Here is a 25137-nt window from a genome sequence, read left to right on the forward strand (position 1 = left end):
CTCAAGAAAATAATAAAATGCATTTAAACATAGTGCGAAAAAAAAACTCAGACTACTCTATATAACTTTTGATCTAATGATCGGATTTTCAAATTCTAGGACTCAATCTTAATGATTCCAGTGTGCGAATTCAAAAATATGCTAATTAATAAGCGCAGACGATATTTTAAATTACGAAATCAGGCACAAAAACGTACTTTCTCTGAATAAACATACCTTTTTCTTTGACGGATTCAGATTTCTGACCCCCAAATTGTGGGGGTAGCCGCAATCTCTAAAATCCAAATAGTTTGGTCCAAATAGTTGCGCTCCAAAGTATGGACCCCTTCATGATAATTTTACTGTTTTTTGCGTATTTTGCTATATCGGGAAATTTTTAAGCAAATTGAAACATTTTTGCATACTATTATGAAATTCGTTAAAAATAACATTCAGTAAATATTTATTACTCTTTATTATTTTATTTAATAAAGATCAAAAAATTTCAGAATTGTAATTAACACAATTTTTTTTTCATCATTTTAAAGAATTTAATTGCACATGATGAAATAGCAAATTTGAGCAAAATCGGTCGAATAGTTCACGAGGAATTAAATTTCAATAAAGGTCAGATATTTAAAATAACAATAATAAACAATAGCATAGAGAATAAGGAACACATACGAAAAACTTCATGAAAAAGTTAAAACTATTCATCTAATAACATCAGTGCTTACTTGTAACAAGATGGAAGATCATTTGAAACATTTCTTTCTTCATAAAGGGGAGGACAAGGACGGGCTCCCACTCCTACTGGCATCTGAAGTAATCGACGGTACCGGGTACGAGTCTCTGGATGGATTCTTCCATCGGAACTAATACACCCTTCTTTTCGAACTCTCCATTCACTCCAAGGAGATACTTCGCAGTCAATAGGTACAACGCATTTTTTTGTAGACACTGGAAGTTCTTGGACGTTACATAGGCTAGAATTAGTAAATAAATAAAAATATTGTTCGAACGAATAGTTTATCTACTTATTAAGAAAATAATATAATCCAGTTTTTCTCTTTCAGAAACATTTCTTTTTTGTGGAATTTATTTTACAAAAGAATTTAATTCTCCTTTAGAAGTTCAAAATGTATCTTGTAAACGTTTTTTTTTTTTTTTACTTTACGTTACTTTGCATTATATTACGTGTATTTAAAAGTTAAAATATTTACGTTGAAGTACAATATATATATTTTTTAAACTTCACTGACATTTAAAATTAAGAAAACTTTTTTAAGTTTTGATTATCTTCAGAACTACAGAGGAAATTTTAATGAAATAAGGTTTATATGTTAAGTATAGTTTTATATCTAACAACGAAAACCATTTAAAAGTTGAAACATACAAGCATGATCTTGCGTAACATTCATCGAAATCAGAAAGCATGAAAAATGGTAATTAGTCTCAATCATTCAGTAACGCTATATTTAGACGACAATTATTTGCTGAAGGAATATTCGAATTCCAACTGTCCTTCACAGAGCGCTCCAGATTTGATCTCGAGAATAGAATTGTGAACGGGCTGGAAAATTCAAGGAGTATTTCTTTCGTTTCTCGAGAGTCAATGGTCAAGACAAAATGGTTATTTCTTAAAATTTCATCAACATCCTATAACCATACCAAATTCGATTAACCAGGGGTCTGTCCAGACATTTTGTAAAAGGTCCGGTTTTTGTAAAATTGTGAAAAAATGATTCGAAATTTGTGAATATAAAATAAACGCTAAGTCACATTCTTTCAACCAGGGTCCTGCTTTTGTGAATTTATGAAAATAGGGTCCTGATATTGCAAAAAACTTTTTCAAGGGTTTTTAAATTGCAAAGACATACAAGATTATGCTCAACACTGTAAAATTATAATAAAAAAAATTAAATTTAAAAAAATAAACAGCAATTGCTGCTTCTAAATTAGAGATGCAAATATTTGGTATTTAGCCTATACTGCTGAATGCAGAATATTCATTTCGGACGAATAATGGAAGAATCGTCTGCCGAAGACAAAACTTAATTTGCTTACATTCATCTTTCTTGTTTACCCCCCTTTCTTGGGAAGGGTTTCTTCGATTAACAAAACAATAATGAAGATAAACAAATTTGTGAAGGGTCCGACCCAAATTTCTTCTAAAAACAGACCCCTGTATATATATATATATATTACAGGGGTCTTATTATGTGAGGTTAGACACTGGAGGATCAGAACAAGATTCGTGATAAACGTAAGGTTTTATGATTACTAAAAAAATAAAAAACGAATCCAATGGTTTAGAAATATATTTATAATGGACACGGAAAAAGAAGTGTTAAAATATTATTAGATTCTATTCAATAAAATAAAGAGGGAGGAAGACCAAGAACAAGATAGAAATATCAGATAGAGGAGAACTTGAAATTACTGTGAATTTTCAACAACAGAAAAAAAGGATCCAAAATCTGAAAAGAATGATCAGGGGTCTGTTTAGAAGAAATTTGGGTCCGTTAACGGACCCTTCACAAAATATCTTTTCATAAAAACGGACCCTTCACAAAATATTTTAACTTAAAAACGGACCCTTCACAAAATGATTTTCCTTTTAATCGGACCCTTCACAAATTTGTTTATCTTCATTATTATTTTGTTAATTGAATAAACCCTTTCCAGGGCATAAAACAAGAAAGATGGATGTAAACGAATTAAGTTTTGTCTTCGGCAGACGATTCTTCCATTATTCGTCCAAAATTAATATTCTGCGTTCAGCAGTATAGGCTAAATACCTAATATTTGTATGCTGCATCTCTAATTTAGAAGCAGCAATAATTGTTTATTTTTTAAAATTTAATTTTTTTAATTATAATTTTACAGTGTAGCATAATCTTGTATGTCTTTACAATTTGAAAGCCCCTTGAAAAAATGTTTTTTTGCTATAACGGACCCTATTTGCACAAATTCATAAAAGCGGACCCTGGTTAAAAGAATGTGAGTAATTTTTTCACAATTTCACAAGAAACGGACTTTTCACAAAATGTCTGGACAGACCCCTGATGATCCAAAATCTTGAGAAGGTTATGGCTATACAAGGGTCGTAGTGCCATGTAATAGACAGAATATGTTGATGATGATATAGTAGATGATATATAAAGGTTGATGATATGATAGACAGAGCTATTTTCTAACCATAACATCATCATCCTGACAATAAATCCTAACATCATCATCCAGCGAAATGAATTCTAACAATGTAACACTCGTGCTACCAATTTACCTTTTCTGGAAAAAAAGATAATCGTCACTTTAAAAAGACGCTATGCATAAATTGATTAAAATCTGTCCATTTGTTGAGATAACTGGCAAAATCTGAAAATTTTCTGAATTTAGAACTACAATTTCCGGAACTGTCGAATAATTTAAGGAAGTAGGTAGCGAAAAACTATTTTAAGATTTATGGACCGTTTTAATTTCGAAAAAACTACTTCAAAATTATTTGACTGTTTTATCTTTAAATTATCAATATTAATTATGGGAACTTGGAGAAAGAGAAATTCCTTTTAACAAAGCTACTTCCTTTAAAAGAAAGAAGGCTACTTCAAGAGCTGGCATATTATTAAAAAAATTGATTGAATATAAAAATTATTGTTAAATTATAAATACTTCAAATAGAAATAAACATTTTCTGTTTCATTTTAAACTCAAAGACAAGTCGTAATTTAGTTAAAGAATATTAAAACATGTAGAGACAGAATAAGTTGCTTTAATTACGAAAAAACATCAATAAATTCAATTGTAATTTGTTTTTAATTAAGAAAATAATTTTAATTAGGAGCTAATTATCCTAATTGCTAAGTTTTTTCGCTACCACTAAGGGAAATATTACCAATAAACTGTGAGTGGTTGAAAAATTCTATACATAGAAATGTATTTTTCTTGCCTAGATCAATGGTATTATGTTTCGCAGAATAAGTCTAATTATTTAATTTTCAGAAAAATCCTCCCTCTCTTCCGAAAAATTGAAATTATTATTTTGTTGTTCTTATTAGATTCTATGATATTCTTAGACTCCATTATTTTAAACATGCACTTTTGAATTAAGAAAATAATTTTTGCGTTAAAAGCAAAAGAAGATTAAAGCAATTTGAAATATGGATATTTTATCAAAAATACGCATTTAAATTTCTTTTGATAAGAAAGCATAATATTTTTAGTTTTATAAAAATTTAAAAAGCAACAGTTTTTACTGAAATTTTTTTAAAAATATTTTATAAAAGTTTGTAAACTTATTAAAAAACAGCAGAACAAAAAAAAAATTTAATGATATACTCTTTTTTTGAAAGAATGTTTAAGAAATTATGCAGGTAAATGTTAAAAATATTGCTTATACTTAAAAGACATCAATATTCAAACGAAAACATAATCAAATCAATATTTAATAATACAGATACTCAAAACGGACTTAAAGCGTAAAGACATTTAAATGAATAATTAATTAAATCAATATTCCATCAAAATGATAACTAAATGAATGTTTAATCAAAAAGATATTCAAATAAATATTTAAGTCAAGTGAAATTCAAACCCCAACTTACTCGAAAAGATAATAAAATCTATATCCAATCAAAAAGATAACCAAACTAATATTTAATAGAAAAAGTAGCCAAATAAATATTTAATCGTAAAGATATTCATATAAATCTTTAATATTATCGAAAAGATAACTAAATTAATATTTAATCGAAAATATAATCAAATCAATATTTAATCGATAAGATATTCAAAATAATATTTAAGCAAAAATATATTTAAATCCTTATTCAATTGCAAAAGATAAGCAAATCAATGTTATATCGAAAAGATAATCAAATTAATCAGGGTGCGTAGTTAAGCCTTTCAAGAAAAAATAAACACTTAAAGCACTAAAAATTATTTTTAAGCACTATATACATTAACATATAATTTTCAAAGACTTCACACGATCATGTACTAGTTACTGACGAAGAAATCTTTTCTTGATTATATTCATCATCATCATCAATGGTTCGACAGCCCAGGGTGGGCCTTGGCCTTCTCAAGAAGTTTTTGCCAGGCTAACCTCTTTTTTTTTGCTAGTGTTCTCCAATTTTTTGTTTTTAAGACCAAAGGATTTCTCTAGGCCATCTATCCATCTCAAATTCGTCGGCCTGCCTCTTTTTCGTGTGCCAACTGGTCTGGCATTGAAAACTCTTTTCGTGGTACGGTCTTCATCCATTTCTCTTGATTATATTGACCATCATAAAAAAAATCCAGAGATTTTTCGATTTGATTTGAAGCCTGCAAAATGCAGCTGAGTTGCACATGGGAGTGCAATAATCTCACCGAACCCAAATCAGTAGATGCACATGCGGACTCGCAAGTATTTATTCAAACTTGCAAAATGATTGGGATTTCATACGCTAAGGACCGTACGTCAAAATTGATTGTGAAAACGTTTCATAGAACAATGTGAAAACCACGCTTTTGCGTAGGTGGCGAAAATCGACAAGGTAAAAAATAATCTCATTTTCGAAAAGGGAAAATTAAGCACAGTTTAAAAACACCCAACAAAAAAGCGCCTTAAGGGCTTTTAAAAAACGAAAATAAGAACCTTTAAGCGCTTTTTAAAAATGCTACACACCATTGTTAATATTTAATCTAAAAAAATTGAAATCACTATTTAATGAAAAAGATTATCGAATTACTATTTAATCGATAAGATGATATAATCCCTATTTGATGTAAGAGATAAATTAAATAAATACTTAATCGAAAAATAAATAAAACAATATCTCATCGCAAAAAATATAGTCAATATTAATCGAAAAGATAATCAAATCAATATTGTCATGTGATATTAATAAATGTTTTAATACATGTTACATAAAATATGCCTTAAATATCAAATAAAAATGCTGGAAGTCAGCGTAGCAATAGGACTCCTATAAGAAATCCGACACACGATAAAATGAAACTGTAGCACAATTCCGAAAACGTGCCTGGATATTTTGCCTTCCATAAATTAACAGCGGTAGTAATTAATAAATCATTAAATGAGTTTTCATGACGATGAGTTTTGATTGAGTGTGATGTCTCTGGGAAATCAAGAGGCGACAGAAATTGATTAAAAGTCAGTGATAAAGTATTTGCTTGAAAGTTCCTAATTAACTTACCTCAAATCAGTGGTGACACCTTCTTCCGTGATGCACGTAATATTACGTCTGGTGAATCCAATGATTGGCTGCATTGAAAGTCGAATATCAAGTCCCGGATGAAAACCATTTGCATAATCTCTGTCGGTAGCTCGACACTTACTCCAGTCTCCTATCTATGAACATTAAATGAGAATCAGTACTTTATGTAGTGTATATAAAGATTAATGTATCTATCACTACGTTAGAATTCATATAAAGATGAATATCTACCATTTCATTATAGTTTGTTATTATTCCATGTCTAACACAACAAAGCGAAAGCAAGTTAATCAAACGGTGCCAAAGGTAAAACGATATAAGGGGCTGTTTAAATATTACGTGAGCATCATAATAATTTTTAATCCTTTTCCTCTTGTAAGAAAAAACAAAGAACAGTACAAACTTCTATTTACTTACGTATAATTTTGAATTTTAGCAATAATAAATTACAGGGTGCGTAGTCAAATTATTCACCGAAAAATAAGCACCTTTTAAGCACTTTTCAAGCACTCAAAAAATATTTTTAAGCACTTTAAAAAAATATAATAACTAGGCAGGGTTGGAAAGTCTTTGACAATTGGCGTTTTTAACTTGCTTTAACCGTCATGTCAAAAATCATGAAATTTTGAATCATGTAAATCGAATGGCGTTTTTATACCCTACGGACTGACAATACGTCGAAATAGATTGGGGTTGAACTAATTGTGAAAACGTTGAATAGAACAATGTGAACAAGACATTGTTGTATAATTCGAAGCGAAAATCAACATGGTAAAGGAAAAAACTTATTTTGAAAAAGGGAAAAAATTAAGCACTTTTTAAAAACACCCAATGAAAAAAGAACTGTTAAGGGCTTTTAAAAAACGAAAATCGAAAATAAGCACCTTTAAGCACTTTTTAAAAACGCTACGCACCCTGAATCTTTGAAACTAAATAGGAAACTAGGAAATAGAGAGCTAATTCACGTTTTACTTAATTTCTTTAAACTTCTGTTTAATTTTTAAAACAATTTTTTTGTTGTTGCAAAACAGTGCTTCGCTTCGAACTTTTGGAAATAATAAAACTAGTTTTTCAACAAAGTTAATCATTTGCATCCAGCATTATTCATCGCTTCTACCTAAAACTATTGTATAGTAAAATATTAAGAGTAGGTAGATTAACTGAATTTTAAGTTCCAATTGTGTTCGAGGAACACTATTGACTATTCCCATGTTTAGAATTTGTATTTAAATGAGCTTAAAAAAATTTTGGACAACAGGCAGCAAATAACATTCTTTTAAATACTTTTTTTATGCAAAAAGTTTGTTTTTTCAAATTAAATTATTTCTGCAATTTTAAAGAGAATCTTGTTAATAAAACGAATTTCAAGTCTAACGCAAACATTGTTAGGACTCCCTTAGATGCTTAGGTAATATTCAAACGCATGTAACTTGTAAACTAAACTAAGTTTAAAGAAAAAATACTTGATATAAGTGAAAAATTAGTATTTATAGATGGATTAAACAATAACGTAAACCGAGGCGTAATTGACTTTAAAGACTTAATGTAAGTTAATTAAACGGTGTTGATTATAAGCAGGGGTCTGTCCAGACATTTTGTGAAAAGTCCTGTTTTTGTAAAAATGTGCAAAAAACTATTCATAATTTTGTGAATATAAAATAAGCGTTAAGTCACATTCTTTCAACCATGCTTCTGCTTTTGTGAATTTGTACAAATAGGGCAATCCCTGTTGCTGCAAAAAATGCTAAAAACCTTTTCAAGAAATTTTTAAATTGTAAATAGATACAAGATTTTGCTCAACAATTGTTGCTACTAAATTAGAGATGCAACATAAAAATATTTGGTATTTACCCTATACTGCTCAACGCAGAATATTCATTTCAGACGAATAATGGAAACAAAATCACTCACATTTTTAATAATTTCAATTGACATATTTTAAACAACACAACTTAGTAATGTATCGCTTTTAATGTGTTACGCATTAAGTAAACTTAAACAATTCTTAAATTTATAATATTTTATTTAAAAAATTGCCAGAAATTAATTTTTGTTTACATAATTCATTTTCATAAAATTAATTAATAGGGTCCTATTAATTAATTTTATGAAAACATAAATTGATCAATTATTCATTTACATAAAAAATATGATTTAATATTAATAAGAATGCGCACACGATGTTTGTAAAAGTAGAAATATTTTCTTAGAATACTTCATTTGGAATTTAAACTTAGGCAAACTTAGTTTGTCTCGAACCGTCTTTCCCCCCCCCCCCGGGGGGGAAGGGTTTATTCAATTAACAAAACAATAATGAAGATAAACAAATCTGTGAAGGGTCCGATTAAAATATAAATTATTTTGTGAAGGGTCCGTTTTTATAACAAGATATTTTGTGAAGGGTCCATTAACGGACCCAAATTTCTTCTAAACAGACGCCTGTAAGCGAAAAATTAATATTTGCAGATAACATAAACAACAACATAAGCCTATGTGTTATCGACTTTTAGAACTTTTGGCAAGTTAACTAAACGGTGTTGATTATAAACGATAAGAATGTAATTAAATTGAAGTAATCTTATCAAAGGCGTTAATTAAATTAAGGCTACGAGAAATATTTGAAATAAGTGAAGAATTAATTACTGTAGGTAACATAAGCTTATGCTGACATAACTTAATAACAAGAAAAGTATAGGAACTTTAGCATTTTAATAATTGCTAAACGTTTACCACAATTGTTTTTCTTAAAATATCTTACTAACGCATGGTAGGCCGGGATAACCTGGTTGGCAGAACGCTGGACTCTCATTCGTGAGAACGAGAATTCGAATATAGCCGGCCAAAGACTCCCCGAGTAATAAATGGTGACTGGTGCACGTTAAATCTATCGGGTCACAAGGGGTTTCCATGTTCCCATAACAAATTATACCTCTGAGGGTACTGAATTGGAGATTGATAGTTCTCTGGTTCAGGTCAAAATTTCGATGCGTGAATGAATGAATAGATGTATGAATGAGTGTGCCCTATAAACAGGTGTGACGTATGGGTGTGGAAGAAATGCAATTCTTGGCCATAAATGGTGCCAGTGGAAAAAAAAGAACAATCGCACCCCCTTGCCTTTATGGCCTAAGACAACATGAACAATTATATTTAAAAAAAATTATATTTAAAAAAAACTAACTTTTTGATTTCAAATATTTAATTTCGAATAATCAAAACTAAAAACAAAATTATAGAAGTTTAAACTTTTGAATTGTAGTTATAAATTTAAATATTGTTTTTTCATTAAAAATATTTTTATATTAAGAAAACTGTACTTTTACGATATATATACACGTGTGTTAAAAATACCACACTTTTGATTTAAAATTTTTAATTTCGAACAACAGCCATAGTAAAAAACTGAACGATGGTAGTGGATACCTTACAACAAGGATGAGATTAGCCAAAAGGCAAAAAAGCTGAATTTCCACGATAGTAAATTTTACGCAAGCGCAACCCTTTAATAATAAATTCCAGACAGTTTAAGGTAATAAATAATGTGTTGACATACAATTGTGTACTAATCTATTATTATATAAATGATTACATTGATACTTAACATTTAGTGNGTTAAAAATACGTATTTAAAAATTTTTTTGATAAGCAAAGCATAATATTTTTAGTTTTATAAAAACAGCAATTTTACTAACGTTTCAAATTTTTTCAAAAATATTTTATAAAAATTTGTAAACTTATTAAAAAGACAGCAGAACAAAAAAAATTTGAAAATAATATACTCTTTTTTTAAAAGAAAGTTCAAAAAAATTATCCAGGTTAATCTTAAAAATATTGCTTACACTTAAAAGACATCAATATTCAAATAAAACATAATCAAATCAGTATTTAATAGTACAGATACTCAAATCGGACTTTAAGCGAAAAGACATTTAAATCAATATTTAAATAAATCAATATTCCATCGAAAAGATAACTAAATGAATGTTTAATTGAAGAGATATCCAAATAAATATTTAATTCAAGCGAAATTCAAACCCCAACTTACTCGAAAAGATAATTAAATCTACACCCAATCAAAAAGATGACCGAATTAATATTTAATAGAAGAAATAGCCAAATAAATATTTAATCGTAAAGATATTCATATAAATTTTTAATATTATCGAAAAGATAACTAAATTAATATTTAATCGAAAATATAATCAAATCAATATTTAATCGTTAAGATATTCAAAATAATATTTAACCAAAAATATGTTTCAATCCTTATTCAATTGCAAAAGATAATCAAATCAATGTTATATCGAAAAGATAATCAAATTAATCAAGGTGCGTAGCTAAGCCTTTCAACAAAAAATAAACACCTTTTAAGCACTATATACATTAACAAAATGGAAAATAATTTTCAAAGACTTTACACGATCATGTACTAGTTTCTGACAAAGAAATCTTTTCTTGATTATATTAGCCACCATAAAAAAAAATCGAGAGATTTTTCGGTTCGATTTGAAGCCTGCAAAATGCAGCTGAGTTGCACATGAGAGTGCAAGAATCTCACAGAACCCAAATCAGTAGATGCACATGCGGACTCGCAAGTATTTATTCAAACATGCAAAATGATTGGTGCTTTCATGCGCTAAGGACCAACGGTACATCAAAAGGGATTGTGAAAACGTTTCATAGAATTATGCGAAAACCACGCTTTCGCGTAAGTGGCGAAAATCGACATGGTAAAAAAAAATCTCATTTTCGAAAAGGGAAAATTAAGCATATTTTAAAAACACCCAATAAAAAACCGCTATTAAGGGCTTTTAAAACACGAAATTAAGTATCTTTAAGTACTTTTTAAAAATGCTACGCACCATTGTTAATATTTAATCTAAAAAAAATTAAATCACTATTTAATGAAAAAGATGATCAAATTACTATTTAATCGATAAGATAATATAATCCCTATTTGATGGAATAGATATTTTAAATAAATATTTAATCGAAAAAAATAAAATAATATCTTATCGCAAAAAACAAAGTCAATATTTAATCGAAAAGATAATCAAATCAATATTTAATCCATGTTATCATGTGATATTAATAAATATTTTAATACATGTAATATAAAATATGTATTAAATACAAAAGTTAAACGTTAGCGTAACAATAAGACTTCTATTAGAACTTAGACGCACGATAAAATGAAACTGTAACAAGATTCCGGAAACGTGCCTGGATATTTTGCCTTCCATAAATTAACAGCGGTAGTAATTAATAAATCATTAAATGAGTTTTCATGACGATGAGTTTTGATTGAGTGTGATGTCTCTGGGAAATCAAGAGGCGACAGAAATTGATTAAAAGTCAGTGATAAAGTATTTGCTTGAAAGTTCCTAATTAACTTACCTCAAATCAGTGGTGACACCTTCTTCCGTGATGCACGTAATATTACGTCTGGTGAATCCAATGATTGGCTGCATTGAAAGTCGAATATCAAGTCCCGGATGAAAACCATTTGCATAATCTCTGTCGGTAGCTCGACACTTACTCCAGTCTCCTATCTATGAAAATTAAATGAGAATCAGTATATAAAGATTAATATATCACTACATTAGAATTCATATTAAGATGAATATCTACCATTTCATTAGTTTGTTATTATCCCATGTATAACACAACAAAGCGAAACTAAGTCAATCAAACGGTGTTGACTATACTGCGCCAAACGTAAACGATATTAGGGGCTGTTTAAATATTACATGAGCATCTTAAATAATTTTTAATCCTTTTCCTCTCGTAAGAAAAAACCAAGAACATTACAAACCTCTATTTACTTACGCATAATTTTGAATTTTAGCACTATGAATTTAATTTTTTAATTTTAAGAATCTTTGAAACTAAATAGAAAACAAGGGAACAGAGAGCTTATTCAAGTTTTATTTAATTTCTTTAAAATTCAGTTTTTAAAACAAAGTTTTTTTGTTGAAAAACAGCGCCTCCCTCTTAACTTTTGGAAATAATAAGACTAGTTTTTCAAAGATAATCGTATCCATCCAGCATTATTCATCGCTTTTACCTAAAGCTATTGTATAGTAAAATATTAAAAGTAGGGGTTTCTTTTCTTCTTTTTTTTCATTCCAATGCCCATCTTTTTAGAATGACCCACCTGGGCATCATACAGGCATATGAACGGCAGATTTGTTGACCACTCATTCAGGGGCACCATATTAGGTGGGCCAACGTTGTTCCCACAGTAAGGACAGATAGTACAGAGAAGGAAAGAACACTCATGCCTTGCCCGGGATTCAAACCCAGAGACTTTCCAATTCAAGGGCAGTTCTCTAACCCCTACACAGGCCGATCGGCTATTAAGGGTAGGTAGATCAACTGTATTTTAAGTTCCAATTGGGTTCTAGGAACACTATTGACCAGTGGCGTACGCAAGGGAGGGGTTTAGGGGTTTAAACACCCCCCTTGAGCTCAGACAAAAATAAAAATTTTAGTAGAAATTATGCTAGCTATTATTTTTTAAGACTATATATTTTTATCTGCCTTATGCCTACTTTTCTTTTCTCCGGTATTTCTCAGAATACTGAAAAAACATTTGGTATAATAGGGTTGTACTTTTGAAACCAAATTCACGTGATACTGTTACGGACTGGTTCCTTTCTGTCTTACCAGTATAGTTTTCGAGACTGGCTGACATTCGTTCTGTCGTCTTTGAGACAATTCGAGAAGTTTGGACATGCGGTGAAAAGTTACATAAAAGGGGGAACGGAGTACAGTGGAGTTAGTTAGTCAGACTGAGAGTTATCTCTGCCGCTTGTCTTTCGGAGCTTGTCGCTAAATCTGTTTTGTTTTGTCTTAACGAAAAATTCCTTCAATCGCCGAACCCGTCGCTGCCACTATTTCGACTAGTGAAGAAATCAGTAACAATACCATTGGAGATACTGTGCTCGTTGAAGTTATTCATTCCAGCTCGAAGCTTTGAGATCGTAGCGTAGCGGATATTTCAGTACCAATTCATATATATATATATATATTTGCTGTTCTTGGATCTTTAGGATGTCAAAACGCAAGAATTTAACAATTTTTAATTATTTTGAGAAAAAACCGCGACCTGAAATTAGTGACTTGGCAGCATCTAGTACCGATGTTAGTTTCTCTGTTGTACAGAAATGTGATACTTCCGTTGAAGAAAACGTTTCTAGCGTAACAAAATCTGATGAATGTGAAAGTGGCCCTCAAAGTGTTACTTCCCACCCATATGACATTGGACTTTTTTTAGAAGATATTACATTATGTTCTTAAACTTAAAAAAGGAAATCAAAATTTAACTAAACAATGTTGTCTACATAAAAAGTCAAAATTGTCTAGCTGTCTAAATTAGGGAAATAATAGTGCTTTATTACAGACTCGAATTTCTTTTAGTAGTTTCAGAAAATTATGAACACCCCCCTTGAAAAAATTATGCGTACGCCACTGCTATTGACTATTCCCATGTTTAGAATTTGTATTTAAATGAGCTTAAAAAAATTTTGGACAACAGGCAGCAAATAACATTCCCTTAAAAACTTTTTTTTATGTAAAAAGTTTGCTTCTTCAAATTAAATTATTTCTGCAATTTAAAAGAGAATGTTGTGAATAAAACGAATTTTCAAGTCTAACGCAAACATTGCTAGGAATCCAAAATTTGAACAAACATAACTCAAAAGTTATCATTCCTATTATACAATTATCAGTTTTCAACTCCGTAATCTTCAATTCCAAATTCAGAAAGCAAGGGAACTCCTGGATCAAGTATTGATGCAAACTAGCCTTCGTGGAGTACTTATTGCTGGAACTAGCCCACATTTGCGCTACATGGAGAAGAACACCACGGTTAGCTCGACGGAAAGGGATTCGAACCCATAATCCATCTATCAATAACGATATTTTACAGCATTGTAGTCGGTGCGAGCAGGAAGCAAAATTCTTATTAACGAGCCACGAATGGGATTCCAACCTGGGTCGCCTCATTGGGTTTTTTCACTACTTGGGATTTTTCGAAACACTTTAGATTCGTCATCATGATCATAGTTGGCCAGACAGCCCAATGTGGGCCAATGCCTTCCTCTGAAGATTTCTCCTTAACGATTTCCGATTTATCTTTGGTCTCCAATTCTTTTCTTTAATTGCAAGAAAATCAGACTCCACCGAGTGAGCCCATCTCAACCGCTGACTTCCCCGCTTTCTTGTAACAGCAAATGCAAAGTCTTGGCTCTATAGAGAGACAGAACGTTCCAACTTCCAATTCTCACACTTTAGATTAGTGGTCACCAAACTTATGAAACTTCAGAGCTATTATACAGTTTTTAAATTTTTCTGCTGGCTACCAATACCTGAAGAAATATCAACTTTTTAAACAAATTCTTAAAGTTTGATTTTTGTCTTTTAATAAACACTTCTAGAAAACATAAATCAATAAAATTCAATTACAGAAAATGTACCCGGTCTCACGATCAACGGTTTGGGTTTACTGCTCCAGATCTACCTCCCTGGAAAATCTTATTTTTCTGACACTTTTGGAAGTGTTATAAAAAAAAAGGTTAAAATATGCTTTAAAATAAAAAATAAAAGTACCACAAAATCTAAAAAACAAGCACTAAAATTGAGAGAGAAAAAAGATCTCAGATAAAAAAAGATGTATAGCAGCAAAAAAAAAAGTACTTGACATTTAAATAAGAGCCTTATAATACATTATTCTTTCTTTTTCTTTTAAAGTTTCAGTATTTTAACTAAAATGGAAAGAACTAAAAATTATAAAAGTAACTTTAAAAAAAAAAACTTAACTTCCTTGCTTTAACTTTTTTTAAAGATAAATTGACATGATGACTTAAGGAGAAAATAATTCCGCAAACTCCTCTTAGACTAGGTATTGCAAACACTTTATGAGAAACCCGAAGACACGTTGGGAAAAAAAACACTGTTGAAATCATTAAAAAAAGCACTTCACCCATAGTAATATTTCAATCTTACATTAAGCCATATTTAAAGGCTTTGCTGCAGTAATAGAAAACGATTATTCTGACGGATTTATCCATAGTACTAAAAAAAAACGATAACGGACAATTTACAGAATCACTATTTCGAATTTAGCACAAAAGAACATTACCTTTCTATTGGCAAAGTAAGCATTTCTTACAAATTTTATAGAAAGAATAAAGTCTCGATAAGAATATAATATTTCGCTTAAAAATGGAATAAAAAGCTTTTTTGTGGACAAATAATAAAATACAAGAGAATTAAAGCAGTAAAAAAAATAATGTTCCAATTTCATTCCAATAATTTTTATAAATTTCCATATTGCGCATGAACTGTTTTTCAATTCATTTATTTTATTTTATTTTTTACCTAGAAAACATAAGGATTGAACAAATCAGTATTTTTTATCGATCATGGGGGAATTAAGTTTCTGAGTGAATTGAAGCTCTATGAATTGGTGAATTGAATTGAGAACTCTATATTACGATAACAAAATATATACATACACTAATACGTTTTGGCAATTTTTTATTATGAAAAACAGTTTAATAAGTACCAAAAAATCTGTCAGATTATCGAAATTAAATTTTTACTAAAATATGGCAATTTTTTATTATGAAAAACAGTTTAATAGGTACCAAAAAATCTGTTAGATTATCGAAATTAAATTTTTACTAAAATATATAATCCAAAAAAAGTGGTTTGAAATGTTTTTTCCATTCATATTCAAAAATTTATGAATAGTTGATTTTGGTAAATTAAAGAAATTTCATAGATGAATAACTGTTTCTCTTACATTTAAACATTTAAATAACAAATCTGCAAATTTGCAAAAAACTTTTGATGGAAGTGTTTGGAAAATTTAAGCTTCATCACAGAAAAAGACACCTGTGTTCCATGCTGTATTTCATAGCCATAAGTTATTAAAATGCTAAATATAATATTTTTCACTCATTTTAACCAAAATTAATAAAAAATAATGAAAATACTTGAAAAATATTTTTAATAAAAATTCCACATCTAAGTAAGGATAATCAAAATTCAAAATCATAATTTAAATTCAAATTTTAATGCTCTTATTGAAGTTTAATAATCTAATTTACGAATTTACATCAAAATTCTAATATTCTTTTAAGTTTAAAATATTCCTTTTCATATTTGCTCTCAAACTTCAAAGCTGTTATTAAAATCAATTATTTAAATAGTTACATAATCTTCATTTTTCGATTTTTTAGTTTGGATTTTAAGGTTTCTCTTAACTTCGGTGCTTCTAATTCTCCAACGTGGATGGTAAAACGAAACAAATTTATTTTAACAGTGATTACATCAAGAGTAACTATTTTAACATTAATTATTCTAACATTAAATATTACAACTAATTTACGTTGTGCATTTTATTACGTTATCAAACCTGACTTTCATTATATGTTTAATAATATTCTTACATGTAAACAATCTCTTAAGGTAACTAAACAGAGAAATAAGAAGACAAAAATAATCAAACAACCAAATGGTTACCACTTTCCCCGGAAAAAAAAACATTAAATAAGATTATCAGATACGAACACAGAAGTCCAATTTTCTTGCCTTCATTACTCAAGCTGTGAAACAACTCAACGCCTATTGCAGTGTTTTAATATTAAAATATTTCGCCAAGTTTTAATTAAAAGTAAGAATTGTTACATCACCTTCCATTGACATCGAAAACGATAGAAAAAGAACATCTTGTAGAACAATAATCTTCTTTCTTGTAATTAGCAAAAAGAACATTTCCCTCTTATTGACAAAGTAATCAACTATTCAACAAATGATTTCCACGGGTTAAAAAAGTAAGCGTTCTTCAATTATAAGTTTCTCTTCTTACTGGCTCGCTATTTTTTAAGAAAAACGTTATTTCCATTTTTCTCATTATTAGAGAAAGAACTTAATTAAGAAGTTCTGTTAATAGCCGAGTCTTATAAGAATGGGCATAACTAAAAAGAGCGAGGAAATTTACGCGCATGTTTGAAAAGGCATGAAAAAAAATAAGATTAAATTATGGAATTCTTTTTATCTCGGAAAACACAGATTCAAATTATTAAAGAATAAAGTAATATAAATTAGCTTTTTTTCCAATAACTTTTTATTTTTCAAACTTAAAAAAAATAGATTTAGGAGAATTCGTTTTTTTTTTAACAAGTGTATGTGAGCTTTAATTAAACTTGGAGAGAAAAATTTATTTGCATTATTTTTTTAGATTTTTCAGATTTAAACTAGTTTGACCATGCAATATAAATTACCGTAAATGATTATTCGAAATTTTTATTATTCATAGTGCTTTTAACTTTTAATAAATTTAAGTATTTACTTCATGCATCATTAAAAATGTTTCGTTAATATAAGGATTGTTTATTTTTGAATATAAAAAGCTGGCAATTGATATTTAGGCAATTTCGTAATTGATTTCGAAAATGTTTTTAATATAAATATATTTATATTTATCAATTCATTAACTACACCTTAAATAATTCATTGCCGATTGGGTTGATAAATGATTTATTTTAGAGTAAATAGTTTGAACACCGTTTTTATCTTTATTATTGTTTAGTTAATCGAATAAAACTTTCCCAGGATGGGGGGGGNGTAAGGGGGGGGGGGATAAAGACAAATGTAAACGAACTAAGTTTTGTCTTTCACAAAATGTCTGGACAGACCCCTGGTAAAGAATAACATCATCGAATAACTTTTCCTCAACACCGGTCAAAGTATAGAAATTGCTGAGTGATTTTCGCCCCAAAACTGGAGATAATAATGAAATTTAGGAATGAATATGTCCCAAAACAACAAGGCAAAATATTGAAATAGTTGAATGACTTCAATTCAACACTAGGTCAAATATGGAAACTGAGGAATGACTTCAATTCAGCACAAGACAAAATATGAAAATTGAGGAATGACTTCAATTCAGCACAATGCCAAATATCGAAACCGAGGAATGACTTCAATTCAGCACTAGGCCAAATATGGAAACTAAGGAATGACTTCAATTTATCACAAGACAAAATATGAAAATTGAGGAATGACTTCAATTCAGCACAAGGCAAAATATGGAAACTGAGGAATGACTTCAATTCAGCACTAGGCAAAATATAGAAATTCAGGAATGACTTTTCTCCAACATTATTAAAAATAATGAAGTCAGGGATCGACGTCGTCACATCACCAGGCAAAGTATAAAACCTTAAGAATCTTTGTTTCTCACAAAATCAGGAAACTAAGATATTTTCGATATTGACCTGCAGCGGATTTTAGTTCTGTAATTTTCGCGGATTCTGGTAAACGGAATGTGTAGTGATATAAATAAATAGAGAGTAGCGTATACACAACTTACATGATTTTGACACGTAGTGAAACAAATTTGCTAATTCACTCTGCTTCGTAAAATAATGTTTTCTAGTGGTGACGAAATTTAAGTTATTATTAGTTTAGTATTTTTCATTATAAGTGATTTCTTAAATACTACATATTAAAAATTCAAAGTTGTTGCTTCTAGTGCCACTTACCAATATCAGCAAGCCTGCTTTGTGAAACCAAGCGAATTTAAGGCAGAGGGTGAGTTTCTTGTTTTTTAGTGGCGCCATCTATGGCCAAGAATACGACTCCAGTCACACACACGTTACAGCCTATATGTAGGGCGGACCCATTCATACATACATTTATCTACAGATCGTAATTTTGACCTGAACCAGAGAACAATCAATCAGTACCCCCAGAGGTATAATTTCTTAAGGGAAGATGGAGGACTTAGTGACCTGAAAGATTTAACGTGCATCAAACACCATTTACTACATGGGGAGTCTTCGGTCGGGGGGGGGGGAATCGAACTCGTGTCCTCTTCCACATGGGCCCAATGCCCTAACAACCAGGCTATTTTGACCCAAAAATCATATGAAATGCAATTTTATAGCAATTATCTTGTCGTGAATCTTTTAAAGAGTGGGTGCAAGTTTTACTATTTCTATCACTACCAAATTATTAAAACTTCAGTGGTAAGCGGAGCAGTTGGCATCCATCCCTGGTGAAAAAGCGAGATTTGAGTAATACTTCACCAAGTATGGTAACTGATTCCACCATTATCTTTTACAGCCCTAATTTGTACAATATTAAAGCTTCTTTCTATGCTTCTCTTTCCATACAAAAATTCTATATGACGGTAATGAAAAATAAAATTGCTTTAACACAAAAAGAATTTGTTGGAAAACACTTACCTTAAGTAGAAAACTCTTTTTTAAAGTCTGCGTGCTTTTGCATATTTTTGTTAACATTTCCCGACGACATATTGTCTCAGAGGATAATTTTGGACAAGACGATTTCTCATCACTTGGCGATACAACCAGCTCTGTCACCTGAAGGAAAAGAAAGTTCGGAATTTTATGAAAACCCCACCGCATTAGGGCTAATTCTTAAAACAATGTTACTGAAATATCAGAACAATCACAGAACAACATTTTATCAAATTAATCATTCAAAAATTTTGATAAAAAAGTGCGTATAAGGCAAAAATTTGATTCCGAAATGTTCATGTATACGTAATGAAACAGTTAAAAATTCCGACCTTTAAAAACCATGTTTTCTATCCAAATAACTTTGTATGTGAGTCTTAGTATATAAAAATCTATAACTGTTTGCAAACTTTTTACAAAATGTTTTATTTTATTAAAAAAAATATACGATATTAAAAATCTTTACAGAATAAATTTATATTTTATCAGCCTAGCCTAATCATTAAATTTGAAAAAGAAAACTTAATATCTATTCAATATCACTTCGGCAGGTTTTTGTCCATCACTTGTTGTACAATGGTTTAAAGTGCTAGATTTTATTCATTTTTTATTTGAGCATATGTAAGTTGCAAGTTAGTATTGATATCATCGGTTGCTATGACGATATTATGGAACAAATTTTTGTGTAAATGAAAAGGGAAAAGTGTTGTTTCTCGTTTTTTGTAAAATGGAGTCAGAATTATTTTATTTTAGTTAGTAGTAGTTTTTTAGTAGAGAAAGACATAATATTGCGATTTCTGGTAGAGCTTATTAGCAGTAATGTAAGCAAATAAAAGTAAAAATAATATTTTATTGGTAAAACTAAGAAATAGATTTGATAAATGATAATTTTTATGAATTTAAAAACGTCTTAATAAATTTTATTCAAAAAACATTTCTAAACCACTTAGCAGTGTCTTTATACGTTATTTAAAATTGTTTGTGGGTAACTACTAAAACTTTTCAACGTAATTCAAGAAATAGTCATATTTTTTTTCAAATTTAAGTAAAAAAGTGCACACAGATATTAAAGTAATTTCCACTCTAAGGAAATTTATTTACGTAATATTGAGAAATTATTTTCAGCTTTACCTCTCTTGACCATCCATGTTGCTTCTCACATCCATCAAGAATACACGTGACATTTTTCTTTCTGACAACGCAGTCTTGTGGGCAGTCTAAGGAACAGGACATCTTGGATTCTGGTACATCCCAGAAATGTTCACACGCTGAAATGTCCACTTCATTTTGGGTCGTGGTGAATATGCAGCTGATTTTTCGCTCCGCCAAACCAGGCAGCGAGACACCAGTGCATGGAACAGATGAGGAATGAATTGTTTTAGGATTACAAGATGACCATTTGCCGATTCTCCACCTATACGGAATAAGAAAGTAAGGTTTGGATTTATAACTGCGGTGGATATGTTAAGAATTTTTTGCCGCGCAATTGCACAAAGATCTTTTGAAAATTAAATAACGAATCTTTAGTTAATTTATCACGGTTTCACCTTGAGTCAATAAACACCCTCAAATAGCTGCTGTAGTGGTCTAACAGGGGGCCCACTTAAGTTAATAACCACCCTTAAATAGTTGTTTCCAAACTCATAAAAGATTTTAGGATCAGTAAAGTGGCCAGAGTTACAAGATGAGGTTTTAGAAAGCTAAACAGGGTGCCCACTTAAGTCCATAACCACCCTCAAATAGCTGCTGCAATAACTATAAACTAACAATAGCTGCTGCAATAACTATTTTGAAACAGCAATTGCTGCTTCAAAATTAGAGATGCAACATACAAATATTTGGTATTTAGCCTATGCTGCTGAACGCAGAATATTCAAAAATAAAGGAAAGGACGAATAAAGGAAGAAGAGTCTGCCGAAGACAAAACTTAATTCGTGTACATCTGTCTTTCTTGTTTTCGCCCCTGGGATTAACAAAACAATAATGAAGATAAAAAAATTTGTGAAGGATCCGATTCAAAGAAAAATCATTTTGTGAAGGGTTCGTTTTTAAGTTAAAATATTTTGTGAAGGGCTTGTTTTTATGAAAAGATATTTTGCGAAGGGTCCGTTAACGGACCCAAATTTCTTCTAAACAGACCCCTGGATAAAAAAATCGAAATTTTCATTGAAATTGCCGATTTTTACCCAGCAATCTAGAGATACCTTTAATAGAGGGATTTTGCAGTTTTACGTATGAAGTAACACGTAAGCTCACTTACGTAATTTATTTACTTGATAACTTACGAAAGTGAGTGCACGTTAACTATTCCATTACTTTTGATAATTTAATATTGTGCACTTCATCGACACTGGCACAAAATCCACACTGAGGTTTACCAGAAATTCAGGATTTCAAAATTTCAGTTTTTATTCCCTTACATTTAGTAAAAATTAGAAAACTGGAAAGTAAATTTAACGAATAAGGGGTTTTTATGTCACGTTTTAAGGAATGATAAAATTACCGAATTTTGCCACATTAACCAAACTTTATCACATATTATAAAACCTTATTTCATTCTGAATTTAACCATATTCATTACTAGAGATCAATGGCAAGAATAGCGATCGTTTTGGTATTCCAAAAGAGCTAGAATCACAGCAAATTTTACCATATTGCGGTAGTTCTGACCATAATTTTTTTCTCATTGCAGGAGCGCATTCGCAGATACTCGAAAGCTTACGTAAGGGGGCACATGGCATGATAAGTAAAACTTTAAAATTTTTCTAATACTTACTTAAGGAATTCTTTATGTTTTTCACAAACTTTAAAACAGTCTTCAGTCGAAGAAGGTTTTTTGGACTCAATACAATTTGAATTATCTACTTCTAAGGAACCAGTGGGATCATGGCAGATGGCATGACGGACTCTTTTACCGAACCCACAATTTCCGATCGTCTTGCAAGAGCTCCAAGAGCCTGAGGAAAGCATCATTTAAAATAAAAATGTTCACATGAATTAACAAATAAAATAAATTAAAAAAAAAAAAACGTTTGAAGCAATAGCCCAAAACTTAAAAAAGTGCATAATTATTTGTTCCTTGCTGTCGCTAACTCAATTCAACTGTGACTTTTTTTTCTCAAAATTAAGTCATACGGAATAAGTAATATATTTCATCGAAAAATATGTTTACCTTAAGATGGAACTAAATTATCTTTGTACTTTATTTATGAGATTACTAGACTTAGATTGATACCCCCTTTATTACAAAGTTAGACTGTTATAAAAATTCTAGTCATTGCTAACAATAATAGCTAGATGCAGAATTCACGGCGCTATTGCTGGATGCAGAATTAACAGCGTCACCCTACAGCATTATCTTAATAAATTAAAATTTGTCAGCATTTCTAAAACAGTCTGACAGATATTATTATAAAAATTAGGCTTAATCTAACATGTATTTAACAGCATTAGCATACATAAGGTAGAAAAAAAATTAAAATTTCTTACTTTAACTGAACTTTTTTTATACTTTTTAAATAAATGGAATAATCGAAATTCAAAAAATGGAATAGTTCGCAATGCAGTCAACAAGTAAATATAGTTTTCCAAAATAAAGAATTAATTTTTTAATTTTTTGTTGTCCTTAAATTCTTTATTTTCAGAAAATTTCAGTTAATTAAAAAACATTATTTGGATTTCTTCGGTTTCTTTCGCTTATATATCTGAAAATTGGTAAACAAATTTTGCAAAACCTAAACAATTAGCAATCGATTAAAAATGATTTTTCTGTTTCTCTTATTTGTAACATTTTAGGCTTTTTTTTAAAAAAACTGATAGGAAAAATAATCTTTAGGTACTGTGTTAATTTTCAATTTTTAAATCTGAGAAAAAAAATAATCCGTAGATGCTCTGATAATCTGCAGCGCCCGTTGCCGTGCTTGCTACCGGGATTATAAATTATTACAGTATCTGCTTACTTACGAAGAATAAAAATTGAGTCATCATGAAAAAGATGAACGTTTGTAATCTTCAGCTATTATTTTTTTTTAAAAATTCTATCATAATTAAAAAAAAATTTTTGAAAAAAATAACTCTTATATTAGAAAAAGAGATTAATGAATCCATGATAATAATAACGTTAATAATAGCATTAATTTTTTTTTATCATAAAAAATTTGTTATCGAAAAAGAATGAAAGGAAAAAATATGTATAATACATCTCATGCTATATCATTATAATAAAGGAGAACCTATTGCATATGGAAATGTCATTAATTAATGCGCATTATAATGCAAACTTCAAATTTTTTTGAACGGATTTAATATTATTATTTATGACAAATGAGAAGAGGAAACTTTAGGAAAAAAAAACACTTGAAGGAATTTTCTAAAATAAAAAATTAGTAAATGATTTAAATTTAAAACAAAATGAAATTTAAGAGTGTGCTGTTATTCTATCAGCCTTTTAGACGAAATGTGATCATTTTAAATACTTTATTTTCTTAAGCGTTTTATTTTTTTTAAACTGAATTATATTTTCATAATGTTTTATTTCGAACAAGATGCGAATATAAATGAAATTTTATTAATTGAAAAATGATAATTGCTGTTATTATTCTTTTAGAATAATCATTTTGTTGCTGATTTGGAAGGTTTCGAATCAAATCTCTCGATTTGATTAAGTTTTTTTAATTTGCTGATTTGAACAAGTTATTTCTGTAAATTTGAAGATTTTCAATAAGTGAATTTGATGAAATTTGCATATTTGAATCAATTTGTGATTAAGTTGAGTCGAATAGTCTAATTGGTTATTTTAAATACTGATACGGAATCTATTAATTTGATTCCTCCCGATGATTTGTATAATTGTGTCGTATTGTTTAACTGTTAATTCCAACTCGATTTTAAATTTTATTTGTTTATTTTACTTACTACTCTTCCAGACATATGAATTCGGAGCAGTTATTAGTGCAGCAGTAGTAAAGTGGCGGCATAAAGAAAAGATCAAAAGAAGAGTGAATTCAAGAATCTCAACCACAGGTAGCTTCATGGTTACATATCTGAAAATAGATAAATGAATAAAATTTTAAAATCTAACATTGAATGTAAATAAAGCAGAAATTTTTTTTATTTCATGGCTGCTAATAAACAAATATAATATTTATACACTAAAGAAGTACTATACACTAATATTAAATGCATCAGTATTCTAATTCTGCGGAACAACTCATAAGATGGCTTCCCAATTAAGAGTGTAAAAAAATTAATATTAAGTGTACCATTATTCTAGTTCTGTCTGACAACTCATAAGATGGCTTCCCAATAAAGAGTGTAAAAAAAATTCAAAATAAAAAGTAATATTTTTAAAAACCACGTTTTAGTAGTGGAGAATAATAATTAAGAAAAAAATTGAAAAACGAAAAACGTGGGGCGCATGAAATACATAACAGTAATGTTATATTAGTGTGTGTATGTGTGCTCTTGAGAATATGTGTATGTATATCAGTAATTGTAATTGTATCTGAATGTGGATGTGGAATATGCTTTTGTATATGCATATGTATGTGGATGTATATGTGGCTGTGCATGTGTATGAGTAAGAAAATGTGTATATGTATGTGTATATGTACTGTTATGTATTTCATGCGCCCCACGTTTTTCGTTTTTCAATTTTT

General features: G+C 29.7%; 1 protein-coding gene across 1 annotated transcript in view; it reads right to left on the bottom strand.

The window, feature by feature from the left end:
* The window catches only part of LOC107439425 (thrombospondin type-1 domain-containing protein 7B), a 484164-nt gene that overhangs the window by 138559 nt on the left and 320468 nt on the right, over window positions 1-25137 (bottom strand). The window contains exons 5-10 of the mRNA XM_071184973.1: window positions 24395-24522; window positions 22257-22437; window positions 20612-20894; window positions 19466-19603; window positions 11601-11755; window positions 717-965 (exon numbers count right to left, since the gene is read on the bottom strand). Of these exons, the coding sequence (XP_071041074.1) occupies window positions 717-965; window positions 11601-11755; window positions 19466-19603; window positions 20612-20894; window positions 22257-22437; window positions 24395-24512 (1124 nt within the window). The 5' untranslated portion in view covers window positions 24513-24522. The remainder of the gene's footprint in view (window positions 1-716; window positions 966-11600; window positions 11756-19465; window positions 19604-20611; window positions 20895-22256; window positions 22438-24394; window positions 24523-25137) is intronic.

The sequence above is a fragment of the Parasteatoda tepidariorum genome, chromosome 9 (genome assembly GCF_043381705.1).
Source record: "Parasteatoda tepidariorum isolate YZ-2023 chromosome 9, CAS_Ptep_4.0, whole genome shotgun sequence".
Classification (NCBI taxonomy): domain Eukaryota; kingdom Metazoa; phylum Arthropoda; class Arachnida; order Araneae; family Theridiidae; genus Parasteatoda; species Parasteatoda tepidariorum.